The sequence below is a fragment of the Mus caroli genome, chromosome 8 (genome assembly GCF_900094665.2).
Source record: "Mus caroli chromosome 8, CAROLI_EIJ_v1.1, whole genome shotgun sequence".
Classification (NCBI taxonomy): domain Eukaryota; kingdom Metazoa; phylum Chordata; class Mammalia; order Rodentia; family Muridae; genus Mus; species Mus caroli.
In genome coordinates, this window is record NC_034577.1 from 75797681 (window position 1) to 75816854 (window position 19174).

General features: G+C 49.0%; 1 protein-coding gene across 6 annotated transcripts in view; it reads left to right on the top strand.

The window, feature by feature from the left end:
- Positions 1–19174, top strand: part of Cacna1a (calcium voltage-gated channel subunit alpha1 A) — a 293753-nt gene that overhangs the window by 114431 nt on the left and 160148 nt on the right. For all 6 annotated transcript variants that reach the window (XM_029480502.1, XM_029480505.1, XM_029480504.1 and 3 more), the window contains exons 4-5: positions 5048–5153; positions 6245–6384. In XM_029480502.1, the coding sequence (XP_029336362.1) occupies positions 5048–5153; positions 6245–6384 (246 nt within the window). The remainder of the gene's footprint in view (positions 1–5047; positions 5154–6244; positions 6385–19174) is intronic.

Consider the following 19174-nt stretch of genomic DNA (forward strand, 5'->3'; position numbering starts at 1 on the left):
AGACACGCCTGGGATGCTTGGAAGCTCTGGGAACATCTAGAGAGACAAAGAGAGAGAGAGAGAGAGAGAGAGAGAGAGAGAGAGAGAGAGAGAGAGAGAGAGAGAGCAGTGGCTGCTCCCAGACCACCATGGAGAGGTCCCCAGCTTTTCTTCCAAATGAGATGAGGCCTATTGAGTGCTCGCACACATTATAACCTGCAGTCTTCTGCTTGCCTGCCCCCCATCCCAACAGTACTCCTGCTTCATCAAGATGTGGGGTGTCTTCTCAGCCCCCAGACCTGAGTGGGGGAATCTAGGACTCTTGAAATCATCGGGACTCTTGAATGTGGAGGTACAAACTGGGAAGAAAAGGAAGAGCCCTCCTCCCGAGAAGACTCAGAGCTCCGAGCACCTGGTTCCACCCACCCTGAAGTGGAGCAGAGGCTTTCTGTCTTTTTTTTTTTTTTTTTTTTTTTTGAGCAGAGGCTTTCTGAACTGTGTCTGCACATAGCCCCAGAAGCTCCAGAGACTCCTTCTGACTCAGCAGGTAGATGCAGGGCTCAGACTGCATCCTTAAAGGGCCATGATGCTTTGTGTGACCAGAGCGTGAGGCATGCTAGCACTGACTCTCATGCTTAGGGCCTGTGAAGTGACAATTGGAAGTGACACATGCTTAGGGCCTGTGAAGTGACAATTGGAAGCACTTGCATCTGAGTTTGACAAAAAGAAAATGAAATCGAGTGTCAGGATCTGAGCTGGGGGTGTGGGTCTGTCATTCTGAGGACTCAGGAGGCCGAGGCAGGAGAGTTGCAGTTGTAAGGCTTCCCTGAGCTGCAGTGTGACTCAGAGGCCAGCCTGGGTGACTGCGTGAGATCCTGTCTTGAAATAAAAACTAGAAAGAGGACTGAGGATATGACTCAGGGGTATAGCTCTTGCTTAGCATGCATGAGGCACAGGGTTCCATCCCCAGCACTTTGAAAACTGACAGATAAATGCAGTGAAGTTTCAAAGAAGGAGTGGGAGTCTCACTGACCCTCTGCCTGCATGCTAGGAAGGAGTGGGGTCTTGCTGACCCTCTGCTGCATGCCAGGGCTTCCTTTCAGACCTGGGGAATTCTGGGTTCTGAAGCCTAGGCAATAGGAACCTTGCTGACACAGCAGCACCTAAACGTGGTGCCAGCTGCTGCTAAGGCACTTCCATGGCAGCCATCTGGGGACAGGAAGCCAAGGAATGCCAGCAGGAGATGGTGGCTCTGAGAAGAAGCAGCCACTCAGGCTGGGCGGGCTGGCTGTGTGAGGATGTGAGTCTCATTCAAATCGCCAGCAAGGGCTTGGCCTCCCTTTCTCTGTGTGCAAATATCAGCTCTTGTTTTCCAAGCTGCAGGGTGAGACAGAGGGGAGTCTGCAGCGCTTTGTTCTGGGGCTAGTCACGGGCACTGAGAGGCAAGAAGCCAGTCACTGATGGGCTCTGAGAAGGTTTTGTTATCTTCCTAAATTGCTGTTTGCAGCTGGGCAGTGAGACTGAAGCAAAACACAGGAAGGGCCTGGCTTTCCTGCCTCCCTGAGTCACTTCCTCCTATGTTCACTCTCTCTGCCTTTCCACCTGGAAAATGGGTCCAGGCTCAGCTCCTTCCAACCCTCTAAGGGGTAGACTGATAGCACTTCCAGAATACAGTGGCCTGTGATCCCATCATTTGGGAGGCTGAGGCAGGAGGCTCCTGAGTTTGAGGCTACATGTTAAGCCTCTGCCTCAAACAAAACAAAACAAAACAAAAAAATCAAGACAAAACAATAACAACAAAAGTACGATCAAGATCAAAGGGAAACCAAGCCAGTTAACTTTTCAAAGGGAAACTTTTCAAAGGCATTCCATATAGTCACAGTGTCTTGCAACTGTGTATCTAGTTCCTACACAGGAAGGCAGTTCTCCCCATGTGGAATGGGAGGGCACACTGCCCCTGGGGACACGCGGTGGTGCCTTTGGTTTTAGAGCCACACATGCTACTCCATATCCTACAGTGCCCAGGACAGTGCCCACTCAGGCACTATGTCAGGCTGGGAACCCACTGTCCCCGTACTCAGAGTGCTGTGACTGCATGGCTAACATCACCTGTTCCCTCTTGCCTTCCAGCTCCAAGGTTTCTAGCTCCATCTAGAACCCGATGGACTAGGGTTGCCTCTGAGAGACTGAGCCAGAGAACAGTGTGATTTTGCTGTGAACTAGTCTGTGTGTCAAGCCCTCATGTAGGAGCAGCATGGGTCCTCCCAAGTGCTGAGGCCCCATGGGGCCCAGCAGTCAGTTCCTGGGGTGAAGGAGAGAGACTGAGAAGACAGATACTGTCAGATCACCTCCTGGGATGCCTGCTCTAAAGCCACCACTAGCTTAAAAAGATTTATTCTGGTTATGAGGCTCAGCCTTTTATGGCTGGGCTGAGGCATCTCAAGCCCACAAAAAGAGTGTGTGTGTGTGTGTGTGTGGGAGAGAGAGAGAGAGAGAGAGAGAGAGAGAGAGAGAGAGAGAGAGAGAGAGAGAGAGAGAGAGAGAGAGAGAGAGAGAGAGTTGAGTGCAGTGCCCATGGGGCCCAGATACTAAGAACGGAACTGTCCTCTACCTCTCTCAAACCCACCCCACCCCCAAGGCTGAATTACACTTTGTAGCCCTCGCTGGTTGCTGGTCAGGAACTGGCTATGTAGAGCAGGCTGGCCTTGAAATCCCTGAGATCTGTCTGCCTCTGAGACTAACTCCCTGGCATTCAGTACAGCCACAGTGTCCTGCAACTGTGTATCTATTTCCCACACATGAAGCCATCACTTTCTCCCTCAGCCCCCAGCTTCCAGGAAGGTGCCTTGAAGACCTGCTGGCTCTGTGTATTCCACATACAGTGGCTGTCTGCTTCTTGGCACCTTGTGCCCTTCACTCAGCCTCCTGATCTCAGGTTTGTCCACGTAGCAGGACATGAAGCAGGGCATCTAGGCTAAGCAATCGTCCACACTGGACAGAGCAGCCCCTTCATTCTTACTTGCCTGTCCAGCAATACCCTTATAGGCCACTTCCACTTTTTGGTAGGTGATCAAGAACGTGTTGCTGTCAGCCATACAAGAGTGTTTAAGTTCTGATTGTTTTTAACTCTTTCTGAACCTCAGCATAAAATCCCAGTGTGGGCTGGTAATTCCATATTTAACCTTTCTAGGAAATGCCTAAAGCAATGCACAGGGTCCCCGAGCCCCCCAAATCCTCTCAACCCCCAGTGCATTCTGCTTTGTTTTACTTTCTGTTGTTCTAATGGGAGTGAAAACTGATACCTCCCTGTGGTGTTTTTAAAATCTGTGGGGGAAGAGCCATGTGTGAGAAGTGCACGTTTAGGGGGCGGTGTGCATGAGCATGTGCGCACAGTTCATGGATGGAGGTCTGAAGACAACTTTCAAGAGTCGGTTCTCTCCTTCTACCATATTGGTTCTGGGAATCCTGCCCAGGTTTCCGGAATTGGCACTAGGTGCCTTTACCCACTAAGCCATCTCATTGGCCCATAAATGGTTTTCTTTTGTTGTTTCTTGTGCTTTGGATATCACAGCAGAACAAGGTTTTGGGATGTATGTGTGTGCATACATGTGTGTGCACAGGTATGTATGTGCACATGTATGGCTGTATGCATGCAGAAGTTAGAGGTCACTGATCTTCAATCATTCCCCTCTGAGCTTTTTTAAATAGAGTATCTCAATAAACCTAGAATCCCCTGTTGCAGCTAGATAGCCAGCAAGCTCTGGGGATCCCCTCCCACCTCCACAGTGCATGAGTTTCAGGTGTGCACCAATCTCCCGAGCTTTGAAGTGGGTGCTGGGGCTTGAACTGAGATCCCCACGCTTGTACAGCAGGCATTTTACAGAGTCAACCCTCAGACTACTCCGTTTTACCAAGTCCCTTTCCTCCCTCTTCTCTGTACCATTCTCCATCTTATGATAAGTGTGGCCTGTTGTCACCCCTCAGTATTCACAGTGGGTCAGTTCCTGGCCCCCATTAATACCAAAATGTGCAGACACTTAAGCCCTGCTCATCAGACCTGTACACCTCCTCCCAGAGAGGCCAGTGCATCACTTGGTGATGTAGAAGACCCAGTATGGGAGCACAGGGCACACTGCTCATTTGTTCCTGCAGAGTGTTGTTTAGAGTCTGTGCTCAGCCTGACACATTTCTCTCTTGCCAAATACTTTTCATCTCTGGCCAGTTGGATTCGTAGATGCTAGCACAACCATGCCCTCCACACCATCTAGTGTGCTCTGGGTGCTGAGTTCGCCATCTCCTGCATCTAGTTCACCATCTAGTGTGCTCTGGGTGCTGAGCTCATTTCGCTTACTGGCTTCTCTGTGAGTCCAGAAACTTTGCTGTCTTCTGCCCTTGGCTCTGTCTGCAGTAGCGGGGAATGCCGGGAATGCTGGGGTGTCTCTCAGCCAATGCAGAGCTCCTGCATTTGTAGTCATGGCTCTGCAGGGGTGGAAAGAATGCAAGGAATGAGTGAAGGCTGGGGCCTGGCACGCTGTGGCTGCTGGGCTGTGTGCACAAGATTGGGCCTGTAAACACCATGCCATGGAGGAAAGAGGGGTCACAAGGCTTTGTCCCTCGATGAGGACTTATCTGCAGCCAGTGTGGTAACATCTTTCTCACTGATGAAGTACCTGTGCTTCTGTGGGCAACCTTAAACTCACTGAGGAAGGGAGGGAGGGAGGCAGAAAGGGAGGGAAAAGAAATCAGAAGAAGGACAAGGGGACTGGGTTAGAAAGGGACACAGAGAGGAGGGGACAAGAAAGGGGAAGGGGCTTGAATATGACCCACACATGTAACTAGTACATGCTAATAGAAACGTTTTTTAAAAGTCATCGGTGCAGGCCTGTGAGAGGCAGGGGTGTCCTCCAGCCTGAAAGGGAGGTGACTGTGTGTATGAATGGGGTAGGGATGGGAAAGACTGAGGACCTGAGGGACAAGGGGGTGGGCTGGAGATGTTGGATTGGGTTGCTGGGAGAGGTCAGAGTGCTGATCACAAAGCCATTGGAGGTCTGCTCCTTAACCCCCACACTCCCTTCGAGTACATGATCCTGGCCACCATCATTGCTAACTGCATCGTCCTGGCCCTGGAGCAGCACCTCCCTGATGACGACAAGACACCCATGTCTGAGCGGCTGGTGAGCAATGAGGTGGAAGGGGTCTGGGTCCCCGGGCTGAGACATGTGTGGGAGAAAGCCTGCTTTGCACCATCATCAGTGACCTGGGGACATGGAAGCCCTTACTGCCCAACCCCACCCTGGGGACATGGAAGCCCTCACCACCCAACCCCACCCTGGAAACCCAGCAGACCTGGTATACACCAGGGCACAGTGACCTTCGCACTGTGAAGACATCATGCTCAATCCAAATTCTGTTTCCTGTTTCATGCTGAGACGCAAAATTTTCATGAAAAAAGCGATACATAAGTATCGAACAGAGCAGTTAGCCACTGTGAACTTATTCCTCAAATTCAGTCACTGGGACCCCATTCTGCACACTTCCTTGACCTTAGTTATCCTCCATTCTCATCTTCCTCAGCAGAAGTATAGGACACATCCACAGTTGACAGCCATGTCCTTATATCAGCATAACTAGAAGTGCAGACATCTCATGTTGCCATAAGAATGGTTTTTATACCCAGCACAAGTACCACCAAATCCTCAGAATCAGTCAGTATCTAGAGATCTATCATTGTCTCAGTTACATCATTTTAGGGTTGTTTTGCTCTACTAATAGTCAAATACAGACTTGGATTGTTTATTTATTGCCTATTTGTTTTTTTGCTATACTAAGGATGAACCCAGATCCCCACATATGCTAGGCCAGCTCTCTAACACTGAGCCATGGCTTTGCCCCGTACTAGGGGATTCTACACTAGGGCTTTATTCCTGGAGTACACACACCCTCAGCTTCTCACTAGTGGATTCTAGACCAGCTTCTACTGCTGAGTAGTGCCCTCTTGGCCTTCATAGTCTTCACCAAGGCAACAGCCACATCTCTAAGTGTGGGAGATTGGTACTCCTAACCCAGGAAGTGGGTTGTTCTTAGCATTCTTTCATTGTGACACAGTATCTGAGGCAGGTCACCTTGCAGAATGTGTTCCTTTGAAGTTAGTTTCAGAGGTCTCAGCCTTTGGTGACTAGGCCCATTGGAAGGGGGAGATGGGCACACATCTACGGGTGTGCTTCATACCGCTTATGTCACTGACAATGCTGTCTCTCCCTTCCAGGATGACACAGAACCATACTTCATTGGAATCTTCTGTTTTGAGGCTGGAATTAAGATCGTGGCTCTTGGCTTTGCCTTCCACAAAGGCTCCTACCTGAGGAATGGCTGGAACGTCATGGACTTTGTCGTGGTGCTAACAGGGTAGGTGACTGCATCATATTCTTTAGCGTGTTTTTCCCAAGGATATCAAGCGGTGATTAGTTTCATGGCATGTGTGGTCAGGCTGGGCTTGGAGACCTGTGCCCAGTGTGCGTTAGCACACTCTGTCTCCTACCTACCACCTCTGTGTCTTCACCCTTCATAGCAGAGAGTGCTGTCAAATAGAACTGAAACAATGGCCTGTTGTAGCTGGCAGCTTCTACAGTGCCTCGTGGATATGGCCGTGTATACCTCCCTATAACCCAGGAGGGCAGAAGATGCTGCCATTCCCAACCCACTGGCCAAGACAGAGAAGCACCCTCCATCTGCTGAGCAGTGAGGCTGGCATTTAAACCTACAAACCAAGGGCCTGAGAACTCCTTTGCTTGGTGATGTAGTAACTGTTCATGGTGCTGGCCATTGAGGATTCTTGGCTGCATGGACTATGGTTTGGACTTTGGCAGGTTGTGCTTGTGTCTTTAAGGGAGTTTCTGATGTGAATGCAAGGAATGAGCTGTGGTTGACAAGCAAATGTATATACACTTCCCATCTCAACACATGGTTCCGAACTAGGAATGACTTCTACCTAGTGGAAGTTTGTTGCTCATTGAAGGTCAAAGCTGGTGTTTTCTGATTGGCAGTTTTGTCTCCCCCTGGTTATCGACAGCCTAGAGCCCTCTCTGTATTGTGGCTCTTTACTGTCAAGCTGCAGTTTGTCCAAACTTTGCATCTATTAACCATAAACCACAGAAGGCAAATGAACATGGGGATGCTGGGAGCGTTTGTGGGCTGGAAAGGACTTGGATCTTGTTCTCCTTTGTTCGTATCCCAGGGGGTGGGGCTGTGGTAGAGGTCTTGCCTTCCACGAGCCCTGGATTTGATTTCCATCACTGCAAGATGGATGCAAGTGTGTGTTGGCTAGAAGTCAGTCACAGCAGCTGGGAAATGTGAGCTTGTGCTTAGAAACAAGTGGAGGTGGGCTTGGGATTCTTTCACTCTGTTGCTGGGATAAAAAGCTATCTGACTGAAAGCAACTAGAAGAGGAACAGATTTATTCTGCAATACTTCCAGGACATAGCTATCACTGAAGGACATCAAACCAGGAACTCGAAGCAGAAACCATGGAGGAACACTGCTTGCAGGCTTGCTCAGTCTCTGGCACATGTTCAGCTAGCTCTTTCTTACAGTGTACAACCACCTGCCTGGGGAACGATGCCACCCTACTACATCAGTTAACAACCAACAGTGCTGCATTGAATGCCTACAGGCCAGTGCAATCTAGGCAGTTCTCAGTTGAGAGGTGACTCTTGGCTGTGTAAAGTCGGAACAGCTAACCAGGACAGTTACTATGTAGCCAACCTTGGTAGAGACTCCAAGGACTCCTTTCAGACCCCAGAGTGCACCTGGAAGTCTTGTAATGACTGGGGGACTTTCTCTGCCCTCCTCCTGTTCTTCTCTGGGTCACTCAGCTGCTCAGTCCTGAGACCCTTCCTCCCTGGACACCCTCTTCACCTCTCTTTCCTATGGTCATGTTGTTGTTCCCAGTGGCTCTCCAGGTTTTGCTGCCACCCCAGATCTTGTTGCTTTTGCTTTTGCCGCATGTCTCACATCCTGAGTACTTTCTTCATCACAATAACAAAATGCCTGACATAACTCACCTCAAGGAGGAAGGTTTTATTTTGGCTGACAGGATCAGAGACTTCATCCCAAGGTAGTGGTCTGTGCTCTTGGACAGCACAGTGCCCTGGCAGGTGCTTGTGTGGAGGCTCCTCTACACTCTCTGTAGCCTGGAAAAGACAGGCAGATGGGGAACTGCAAGGTGGTCCTAGAGACCCACTTTTCCCAAACAGGTCCCATTTCTCAATAATGCCAGCACAGTAAGACTCCATCAAGGGGTGAGTCTGTTGATTAGGCCAGAGTCGGCATCTGGTTGTCACTGGAGATGTGCCTGTTTCTTCTCCTATTCTTTTTTGTGTGTGCATCTTGTGTGTAGGTGTAAGACTGTGTTTGTGTGTGTGTGAATGTCTATGTTTTTACCAGTGTATATGTTAAGGGTATGTAGGTGTGCATGTACAGGTGTGTGTGGATATGAGTGGGTATATGTTTTGGTGTGTGTAGGTGTGAGTGTGTACATTGAATGTGTGAGGGCATGTAGGTGTGTGGTGCAAGTGTGTGTGTGTACATTTGGTGTTTTGTTTTGTTGAGACAGGGTTTCTCTGTGTAGCCCTGGCTGTCCTGGAACTCACCCTGTAGACCAGGCTGGCCTCAAACTCAGACATCTGACTCCCTCTGCCTCCCCAGTGCTGGGATTAAAGGCATACACCACCACAGACTGGTACAAGTGCATATATTTGTAAGCATGCATGTCGATGTGTGTAGGTGTGTGTCTGTATTGTGAGGATGTAGAGGAGAGTGTGTGTGGATGTATATATGTAGGTATGTGTGTAGGTGTAAATGTGTATAGTTCGAGTGTGGTTAGGGGTGGCCGTATGTTTCTGCACCTGTGTGCACAGGGCTGTGAGGCCAAGGCTCAGCCTTGGGCCTGGTTCTTCAAGCATAGCTCACCTTGTGTTCTGAGAGGATCTCTCTGGCCTAGAGCTAATCAAGTAGTTTAGGCTAGCTGGCCAGAGAGTCCCAGGCAACCTCCTGCAAAAATGTTTTTTAAAGAGGCAGTTTTTCTTTGTCCCAGGCTAGCTCCCAAATGATAGAGCTAGAGACTATAAAATTTATTTGAGAAGCTTTATAACACAATAACTGGGCAGCTAATAACCTATTCTAATAATAACCTATTCTAATAATAACTCTAGAATACTCTGGCCACCTCCCAGGCCAAATCCCCATTTTAGTATTGGTCTGCCTCGCTGGGCTTCGGGTGCTTCTCCATGTTGTCTCTCTGGACTCCTTCCTCGTGGCAAATCCCCTCTTCCTCTTCTCTCTCTCCTTCCTCTGGCTGGCAGCAGCCATATTCTTTCTTCTGCCAGGCATTGTCTGATCAGCTTTTATTGACAAGTCAAAACAATGTTTACACAATCTTGAAACAGGAAATACTTGGACTAAGCATGACAATGCTGTGTCTGGATTGCAACGAGATATGAGGACAGAGAAACAAGCATTTGATTAATACAAGGATAATCTTTACACAGTGCACAATAACATTATGCCTACATCCTCCTGGCTCCATCTCCTTGGCACTGGGATTGCAACCACATCCAGATTTTATGTGGGTTGTGGGAATCTGACCTCAGGTCTTTGTTTGTGCAGCAAGCACTTTACTTACTAGACGTCCACCGTCCTCCTGTATGTGTCGTAATGGACCTAATCCCAGAGCTGCCCACCTATGCTAGGCTGGCTGGGCTCATCCCCCTGAGATCTGGAACGGAACCACCATCACTGCCACATTACCTTTGTTTCAAGGCCCTGTCTCTCCTTAGAGGAGTTCTCCCATCCGAGCCTGTGTCTGGTGTGACTGATGTGTTGCAGGGTCTTGGGTGGGATCTCAGAGTCCTTGGGTTTGCGGAGGGCATGCTGTCCCTCATGTTAAGGCTTGTGGCTTGGGCCCTTGGCAGGCTCTTGATACTTGACATAGAATCAGACACTTTTCCCTTCTGTTGCTAGGAAACTCATCTTTAAACAACCCAGTGGTCCAGCTGTGTTAATAAAAATGTACAGTAGGGACTGGGGAGATGCTTGGTGGATAAAAGCACTTGCTGTCTTACAGGGGACTTGTGTTTGGTTCTCCACATCCGTACCAGATGAGTGTTGGTATCCACTCCCATTTTTGCCACAGGGTGATTTGTGTTTGTGTGTATCTGTGTATATATGTTGTTTGTATTTGTGTGTGTATTTGTGTGGTCTGTATGTATATGTGTATGTATACATGTGTTTGTATGTGTGGTGTGCATGTTTATGTGTAGGGTGTGTGTGTTTATGTGTGGTGAACAGTGTGGGTGAATGCATCTTTGGTCTGTAGTCTTTGACTCTGTGAGCATGTGTGTGTGCGCACATGTTTTGCTAATCTGTATTTCTTTCTGATTTGGGGACCTCCCTACTGCCCAGCCTCAGATGCTTCTCCTCCTACTCCCTGTACCTGCCTCGTTCTCATCTCCTTTCCCATCGGTACAGCCCACCTCCCTATTTGTCTTGCTTGTTTATCTGGTCGGCCTGCTTCCTTGTTGTCTGGTAACTCTTCTTAACTCAGATCCGGTGCTCTCATCCCATCCCTGGGTCTCGCTGGGGCTCTGTCTGCTGAGCTGTGCAGGAGAAACCCTGCAGAGCCAGCCCTCTACCCTGTCAGCAGTGGTGATTCAGTGCTAAATTCTGCCTTGGAGGGAGAGGGACTTGGGGATGGATTGGGCACTGAGACAAGTGGTAGCTTTAATGAGCTTTTGCTGATTAGCTGGCTGTCTTCCATTCCTGAGAGGCCTGCAGTGTTCAGTCAGCAACTGGGTCTTGTGGACGGTCAGGGCTTTTTGCCTTTGTCTTGTGTGAGGTTTGGTGGGAAGTATCTTAACCATAGATTTGTTGGCTTTGGGGGCATTTATTGAAATTCTGAGGATTAAAACAAAAACATGCAGGATGAACATTTAGGAAATGTGAATGAAAAAAGAGAAAGGGAGAGAATTCTCTTTTGGGGATAATGGTGGCACACGCCTTTACTCCCAGCATGCAGGAGGCAGAGGCAGACAGATCTTTGAGTTGGAGGCCAGCCTGGTCTACAGAGTGAGTTCCAGGACAACCAGGACTACATAGAGAAACCCTGTCTCATGAAAAGAAAGAAAAGAGAAAAAAAAAACCCAAAGAAGTGTGGAATGAGGTTATGCATGTTCTGAGATGATGGAGTTCTTACTGTGATGTTCAGGGAAACAAATGATATAAACAGATGATGGGTGTATGTATGTATGTGTGTGTGTATGTATGTATGTATGTATGTGTGTGTGTATGCGTGTATGGATGGATGGGTGGATGATGGATGGATGGATGATTAATGAATGCATCCATGCATGGATGGGTGGATGGGTGGGTAGGTGGGTGGATGGATGCGTGGATGGATGCATGGAATGGCTAGGTGGGTGGATGCATAGATGGATGGTAACAGATGGCAGATGGAGGATAGATGGATAATAGATGGATAGAAGATAGGTTGTTGGAAAGATAAATGATGGATATAGATGGTAACATATGAGAAAGACAAAAGCAGGTAGTTGGGCAGGTGTGTATGTCTGCATATGTACACATGCATGTATGTGTTCACATGTGTCTCTATGTGTGCATGCATATGCGGCACATGCAGTGTGCATACACATGTCTCTGTGTATATGTGGAGGCCAGCAGTTGATGCCCAATGTCTCCCCCAAGTGTCTGCACCTCTATTTTAATGAGACAAGGTCTCTCACAGAACCTAGCGCTCACTGGCCCACCAGCACTGGAGTCACAGGCACACACTGCCACACCCAGCTTTTTATGAGGGTGCTGGGGATCCAAACTCAGATCCCCAGGCCTGTGCAGCAAGCATTCTACCCACTGGCCATCTCCCTAGCACCTAGGTAAGTTATTAGATAAATAGATAAATGATTGAGTTGCAGATCTGATTATAGACACATGATTGATGGAACAGTAGGGCATTGCATAATAGATGTCAGTCTGGTGATCTAGCATGATCACATCATAGGAAGAGAACTGAATGCCCCATGTTATCCTCTGACCTACACATGCATGCACACACATGCATGCACACACACTTATACACATGTATGCATGCATACACTAGTGCACACATACAAAGTGAATAAACAAATAGATAAGGTTTTTTTGGTTTTTTGTTTTTTAAGACAAGACTACATACAGACTTTAGCAGATGAGAGGTAAAGTAGTGTTTGGTAGTCGCAGGCCTAGTGGCAAACCTCATATAGTAGATGGTCAGTGAAACAAGTAATTATGTATTTGTAATGTGGTGATACATTTGACAATCGATTATTCTAGAATACACTTCAGGAGATGGGTGCCATCCTCTGATGGAAATAGATCAACCAGAGTGCTGGGCTCAGTTTCAATGTGGCTTTATGCAAGTTACTTATTCTCAGTGAGTCACAGCATGTGGGACCGTGGCTCGGGGTTCATGTACCAACTTAGAAATCACCAGTGAGGGGCTGGGAGCTTGGCTCTGTGAGAGGTAGATGGATCATTTTCCAGTCATCAGCAAGGCCCTGGGTTTATTCCCCAGTGCTTGGGAGTGTGTGTAAGATCATGGGTTCTGTACATGGTACTGCAAACAAACAAACAAAAAACACGAACAATAATCAGAAAGAAAGGAAACTCAGAGAATTCCAACTCCTTTACTCTTTTTGCTGTCTACTTAAGGAATAGTTCTACAGGCATCAAAGGGCAAAGTCATAAACCTCTAATGTTGACTCCTTTTGTTCAGTTGAGGAAACACATAGTGGGTCTACACCTTCTCTTCACTTTTGTTGTGGCTGCCCTGAGACACCTGCACATATAAACAGCATCTTGAAACCAACAAATAGCCATCATTCTGATGTACAAGTTGCTTTCTGTGTGTGTGATTTTTATCTGCAATTATTTCTGTCCAATCAGAGTGCCACATGGCTTCCATGCTGTACAATAAATGCTATGAACCCTTCTTGATCCATGCCAACTGATAAGAGCATTGATCTTTCCAAGTGGTGGGCTGTGGTGAGATTTGTTGAGATTCATGTATTTGTGCTCAGTTCTTGTAGAGTAGTGTCAATGTTGGCCCAGACTGTGGCCACCCTAGTTATGCCTGTAATCTGCCAAGCACCTCCTGTGTGCCAGGCATTACATTTAACAGTTTTGTGCCCAGTGTTGCCTTTTGGCCTCCCAAGCCTTTCACAGAGAGATGTGTCAGAGAGAGGAAGCTGCTTGTAACAGTCCCTGCAGCTCCTTGGGACTTCAGTCACTTCTAGGAAGCCATCCTGAGCCAGTGTCACATGAGCCCAAGTTAGACTCTGACTCAGATCTGTGTTTAACCCAATAGCCCTGTGAATGGGTTGCACGTTTCTTTCCTGTTGTTTGTTGGGGTGGAGCCAGGGCTTCGTGTATCCTACACATTCTACCACTGAGCTACATCCCAACCCTGCTTTACTTTGGGATCACCTCGTTTGGTCTTGAGCTCTGGTAGTCAAGGCTGGAGTTGAACTTGCATTTCTCCTCCCAGAAACCCATGGTCCATGCCTATCTCTGTCTGGTATTAGCTACAGAGTTGATGCTAAAAAATCTCAGGTGGTGTCAGTATAGCCGGTCTATGTGTGAACTGCTAAGTTTTCCCCATTTCACAAGTAGAGAAACTGATGCTGTCCAGTCACCACCTGACAGTGGTGGATTTAAACCAAGGCAGCTCGCTCCATTCTGAGTCTTACATGCTTTCCTCCAAAGTCAAAAGGTTCACAGATGTCAGCTTGAAGCAGAGCGCTCTGGGAGAGGAAGTCCAGGGATTCCTTTATGTATTTGCCGTATTTGGGTTGCATAGAGACGAGGGAGTAAATGGACAAATGATATTACAGGGGGGCTAATGAGATGCTTCCAGCAGGGGACAGTGCGTCCTGACAAACCTGATGACCTGGGTTCCATCCTCAGGACCCCTGTGGGGGAAAGAAAGAACAAATTCCTGCAGATTGTCCTCTGACCTCCATAGATGCACCATCGTACACTGTGCCTCACCCCCATTACACACTAAGTATAATACATTTTTAAAATATATTTTACTAGAAATGAAAGGTTGGTGTGAGCCAGGGGTGAAAATATGGGCTTTAAGGTCATGGGAGAGTGCGGCGTTGACTGTGGGCCTTGCCCTCACTCTGGGTCTTTGTCTTATTATGAGAAGAAGTGTGATAGAGTGTCTACCTTCTCGAGCTGTGGCAGGAATCAGAAGAATTCAGGAAATGGCACATGGCATTGAATCAAGTACCTGGGCCTTCATGAGTGAGCACTGGAGGATTGTAAGGGGAACTCTGCGTAGTGGGTGGCAAAGGTCTCCATGCCTTATTCAAACCACAGGAGTTTGGGCAGCCTTTGTTTTCCATGTGCCACTTTGTAAGGCGAGGGTCACTGTGAATATTTGTCAGTCCAGCTCCCAGGAAGCTGAGGCAGGAGGAACCTGACTTTGACACCAGTATAGGTTGTACCCAGGCAAGCTACCATCTTGCTGACCATAACACTTCCATCTCCTTCATCCACATCTCTCCAGCATCATACAGTCTGGACAGCCCATGTGCGTGATGCTTAACCATTCACAGGACTAGCTCATGAACTGAATAGTATATGCACATGCTCCTCCTGCCCGGGGAGGGGACTGGGACTTTACCAGAGCAAGAACTACTTCCCAAACTAATCCTGTCAGTCGGGTTTCCTTGCCAAAGTGTCCAGTTAACTGTTAGGGAAAGCGGGATCTTTGGAAGAAGCAGTTTCAGCACGCTGGACAGCACCATGGCTTCTGCCCAGGGAGGACCTGACAGGGGCTGGTGACCTTGCTCAGCCTTGAGCTGGCTTGTCCATCTCCTCTGTGGGGCTGGAGAAGACATTGTTGTCTGACTGTCTACAGGGCTGGGGCTTTCCTCCTGAACTGTGTTAAATGCCAGTCCGCCTCGTTTGGGGCATCTGGCCAGTGTCCCTGCGGTTTGCCGGCAGTGATTTCTCTCCTCTCCCCAGGGCAGGGAGGCAGCTGAGGCAGACACAGGAAATAGTGGAACAGGAAGGAAGAGGGGTTGTTGACTGGGCAAGGTTGCCATGCCAGGGACTCTGTGCACTGTCACAGTCAGAGGTGCCGGGAAGCTGGTGACCTTCTCTCGTTGTGGGAAGGATCTAGTCCTGACTCAGAGACAGAAGGCGCTCACCTGGGGGCAGGGCTGTGTTTCCAAGGCCTGTCTGAGGTTGGGAGAGGTCTAGGAAATGAAAATCACCGTCATCTCTTTCTCCTCCCTCCTCCCTTCCCTCTTCCTCCCCATCTTTCTCATCTTTCTTTTCCCTTTTTCCTCTTCCTCCTCTGCTTCCTCCTCCTCTCTTCCCCCTCCTCCCCTTCCTTCTCTTCCTCTCCCCTCTCTTTATCATCGCCCTTCCTCTCCCTCTCTCCTCTCCTCTCACCTCTTTCTCCTCCCCCACTCCCTCCCATCCTCCATCTCTAGGCATGTAACCCACTGTGTGGACTCTTGGAGACACGTAAGCTGCATAGAGCCACTACATTGTTTTTCACAGTCCCCCTGGGTTTCACAGCCCCCCTTGGTAGCGCAGACAGGCCTCTAGATTGTGATCTTCCTTCCTTCTCCTCTGGAGCAGCTGAGACAAAAGTTGGACAACACCCTGTTCAGCTTTCTCCTTCCTTAGCCAAGCTAGGCATGGAACCCGGGATGCCAGGCATACAGCCACGCCTCAGTCCCAGATGCACATCACCCTGGGAAGCTTGGGCTCTATCTGTACTATCTCCTTTGGAAGACACGGGTGAGAGTTATTTGTTGTCGTGACTGGAAGCATCTTTCAAGACTAAGGCTTAGTGCATAATATCCTGACAGCAAAAGCCCACAGGACGCTCCCCTCCCAAGTTCCTGCTCCAGCTTATGGCTGATGTTCTGATGAGTTGAGTTATTACAAGCAGAAAGCCAAATAGGGGTTTTAGATTTGAGGGGCTGGGGGTGTGTGGCAGTAGAGTGCCTGCCTAGATTCCCCAGCGAGGGGCAATGGTAGAGCTACTGCCTAGAATTCCTAGTGAGGGCTGTGCTGTGGCTCAGTGGTAGGGTTTTTTTTGTTTTGTTTGTTTGGTTTTTTGTTTTTTTTTTTTGTCTATCAAGTATAAGACTTTAGGTTTCATCTCAAAAAGGTGAAAGAAAATAAAAACAAAATCTGAGCTAGGTGTGATTATTGCACTTATAATCTCGGCACTTGGGAGGCTTAGGTATGAAGATCATGGGTGTTCACACACAAACATTTATAGTAACACTGGAGCACGCAGATATGACACCTGCTGAAATGAGACTGGATGTCAAAGTCACACGTGTGCCCCTGTCGTGCCTGTCTCCCCACTGCATAAGGATCAAAACAGGGGAGAGAAGCTAAGATGTTCTTTGAGCCTCACAGATTGGCAGTGGGCATGACCTGGGGTTTAAATGGGCAGCTTTGGGAGCCACGTTCTTTCTCCTTGTGCTCAGTAAGTAGAGGAAAAGTTGCTGTTTGGCATCTGACCGGACATAGGAGTGGAGACCTGTATTCCAGACATCCGTTGCCTGCCCTGGCCTGCAACAACAGCCATCAGGCGCAGAACTATCCAGGACAGCTCAGCTGAATACAGACAGCTGGCTCCGTGCAGGGACTGTCGGGCTTGATGTGGCCCCCAGCGTGACAGTTCTCCTAAGCTTAGGGTCGCCTGGGGCCTGTGGACAGACAGAGTCCAAGCAAATGGACATCAGGTTGGGCCAGCCCCCACCCCTCAGTGCAGACTTGGCTTGTTTTCTGGGAGTCTGTCTCTAGCAAGAGACTGGTTTTCCTCTTTCCCACTCCTCTTCTCTCTTTCTTTTTTGGTGCAGATCTCATATAGCCCAGGCTGGCCTTGAACTAGTTACAAAGTCAAAGGTGACCATGAATCCCCAATTCTTTTGCCTGTGCCTCTCCAGTGCTGGAATGCCAGGCATGCGGCAATATGCTCAAATTACTTGCCTGCTTGATAGACTGACAGAAGTCACTCTTCACAGCTTTAGCTAACCAGACATTCTCCTGCCTCAGTCTCCCTGTTTGCTGAGGTCAGCATGTGTGCTACCATGCCTCGTTTGACCATCGCATATATTCACAGATTCAGTGATCCAAGTTTACACAGAGGTTGACGAAGCTGAGCCTGAACTAAGTTGTCATCTAACATGCCATTTTTTGTATGTGACAAGGGGAGACATTTCTCATCCCTTCTCCTGGCAGTTTGGAACTGTGCTAACCTCCACTGTGGCCCAGGTGCAGAGCAGAGCTCCAAAGGCATTCTCAGATCAGGTGGAATGTCCCTGACAGCAGCCCTGTGTGACTTTACTGTCCCTGTCTGGCCTGACTAGACTGACCTCCATTAGATTTCATACCTAAGAGAGAAGTGTGCTACTCCCTTCCTTGTGGTACTCCCTTCCTTGAGCTACTCCTCTCCTTGTGATACTCCCTTCCTTGTGCTACTCCCTTCCTTGTGCTGTTCCCATCCTTGTGCTACTCTCTTCCTTGTGCTACTCCCTTCCTTGTGCTACTCCCATCCTTGTGATATTCCCTTCCTTGTGATACTCCCTTCCTTCTTCTTTTCTTGTCTTCCCCTTCCCAGCATCTCCAATCTTCTCTGCCTCTCCAGGCCCTCCACTGGCTTTCTACTACACCTCAGTTGGGGAACCCAGGGTCTCTTGCATATGCTTGGCAGGCTCTGGGAATGGAAGCCCAGGGCCTTGCAGGACCCATTCCTCGGCACCATGTTTCCAGCCTCGAGGCCTTACTCTGTCCTTATTCCCGACCCCCTCTATTTTGTTAACTTCGTCTTCCTACATGGCATCTACTCCTCCTTGGCTTGGAATCCAACCCTGGCCCACCTGCCTACACCTGCCTAGACCTGCCTAGATCCACCTAGACCTGCCTAGACCCATTCTGCCCTCAACTTTCTCTTTGTTACCTAACAACCTCAAGAGGAAGCCTGAGAGCTCAGCCCACCTCCCACTCTTTCCTTCCTAAGACTGTTCTATAAATAGCCAGTAGAGGGCACTAGTGAGCACCAGGATTATAATGGCCCAAGTGTTCCCCATGCAGTCCCCAGCCCCAGCCCCTCAGCACTCCTGCCCCCCCCCATCTCCTTGTCTTCATCTCCTGTCACTCTCCTTGGTCACTGAGATCCAGTCACAGCTGTCAGCCTCCCCCCCCCCCGCCTTTAGGCCTTTGCTCTGAACCACTGCCCAACCCTGTTCACCCCACCCCTGATGAGCATCTGTCAGACCATATTTTGTGTATGTGCCTGTATTGGGGGGGAATGGTGACTGTATGTGGGCCACCGTTGATGTGAGGTGTCTTTTCAGTTGCTCCTCACTGTGTTTTTTGAGACAGGGTCCCTCACTGGAGCCAGTGTGGGGTCGCAGCTGTGCAGCACTGAGCCTGGCTTTTCACATTCGTTCTGGGCATCAGACTCAGGCCTTCACGCTTGTGTGGTAACCACACAGTGGCAGAGTTGTCTCCCCAGCCTCTATATTTATCTTTTCTCTTGGCCATTCACCTCCTTCAGAATGTCAACCTGGGCAAGGCAGGGACTTTCATGTGATTCAGGAATGTGTCTCAGAGCCCAGAGCCCAGCCTTGCAAAGCTGATGCTTAAAAAAACACCTCTCAGCATGGATGCTTAAAACAAACTACTGCAGAAGCACCAACCTTGCAGGCAACAGCCCAGCCCTGCCGCACCCCTGTGTCTCCACACAACCACCTCATTATTCTTCCTTTTGAAAAAAAAATAGTTGTAGTAAAATGCACACAACAGCTCAGGGTGTGACTCATCTGGCATGCCGGAGACCCTGGGTTCCATCCCCAGCACGGCATAAATCAGGCGTGGTGGCTCCTGCGATCCCCTGCAAGGAGGAGCAGAAAGGCACAAAGGGCAGGGGTTGAAAGTCCCCAGCACTCGGGAGGCAGAGGCAGGCAGATTTCTGAGTTCGAGGCCAGTCTGGTCTACAGAGTGAGTTCCAGGATAGCCAGGGCTATACAGAGAAACCCTGTCTTGAAAAAGGAAGGAAGGAAGGAAGGAAGGAAGGAAGGAAGGAAGGAAGGAAGGAAGGAAG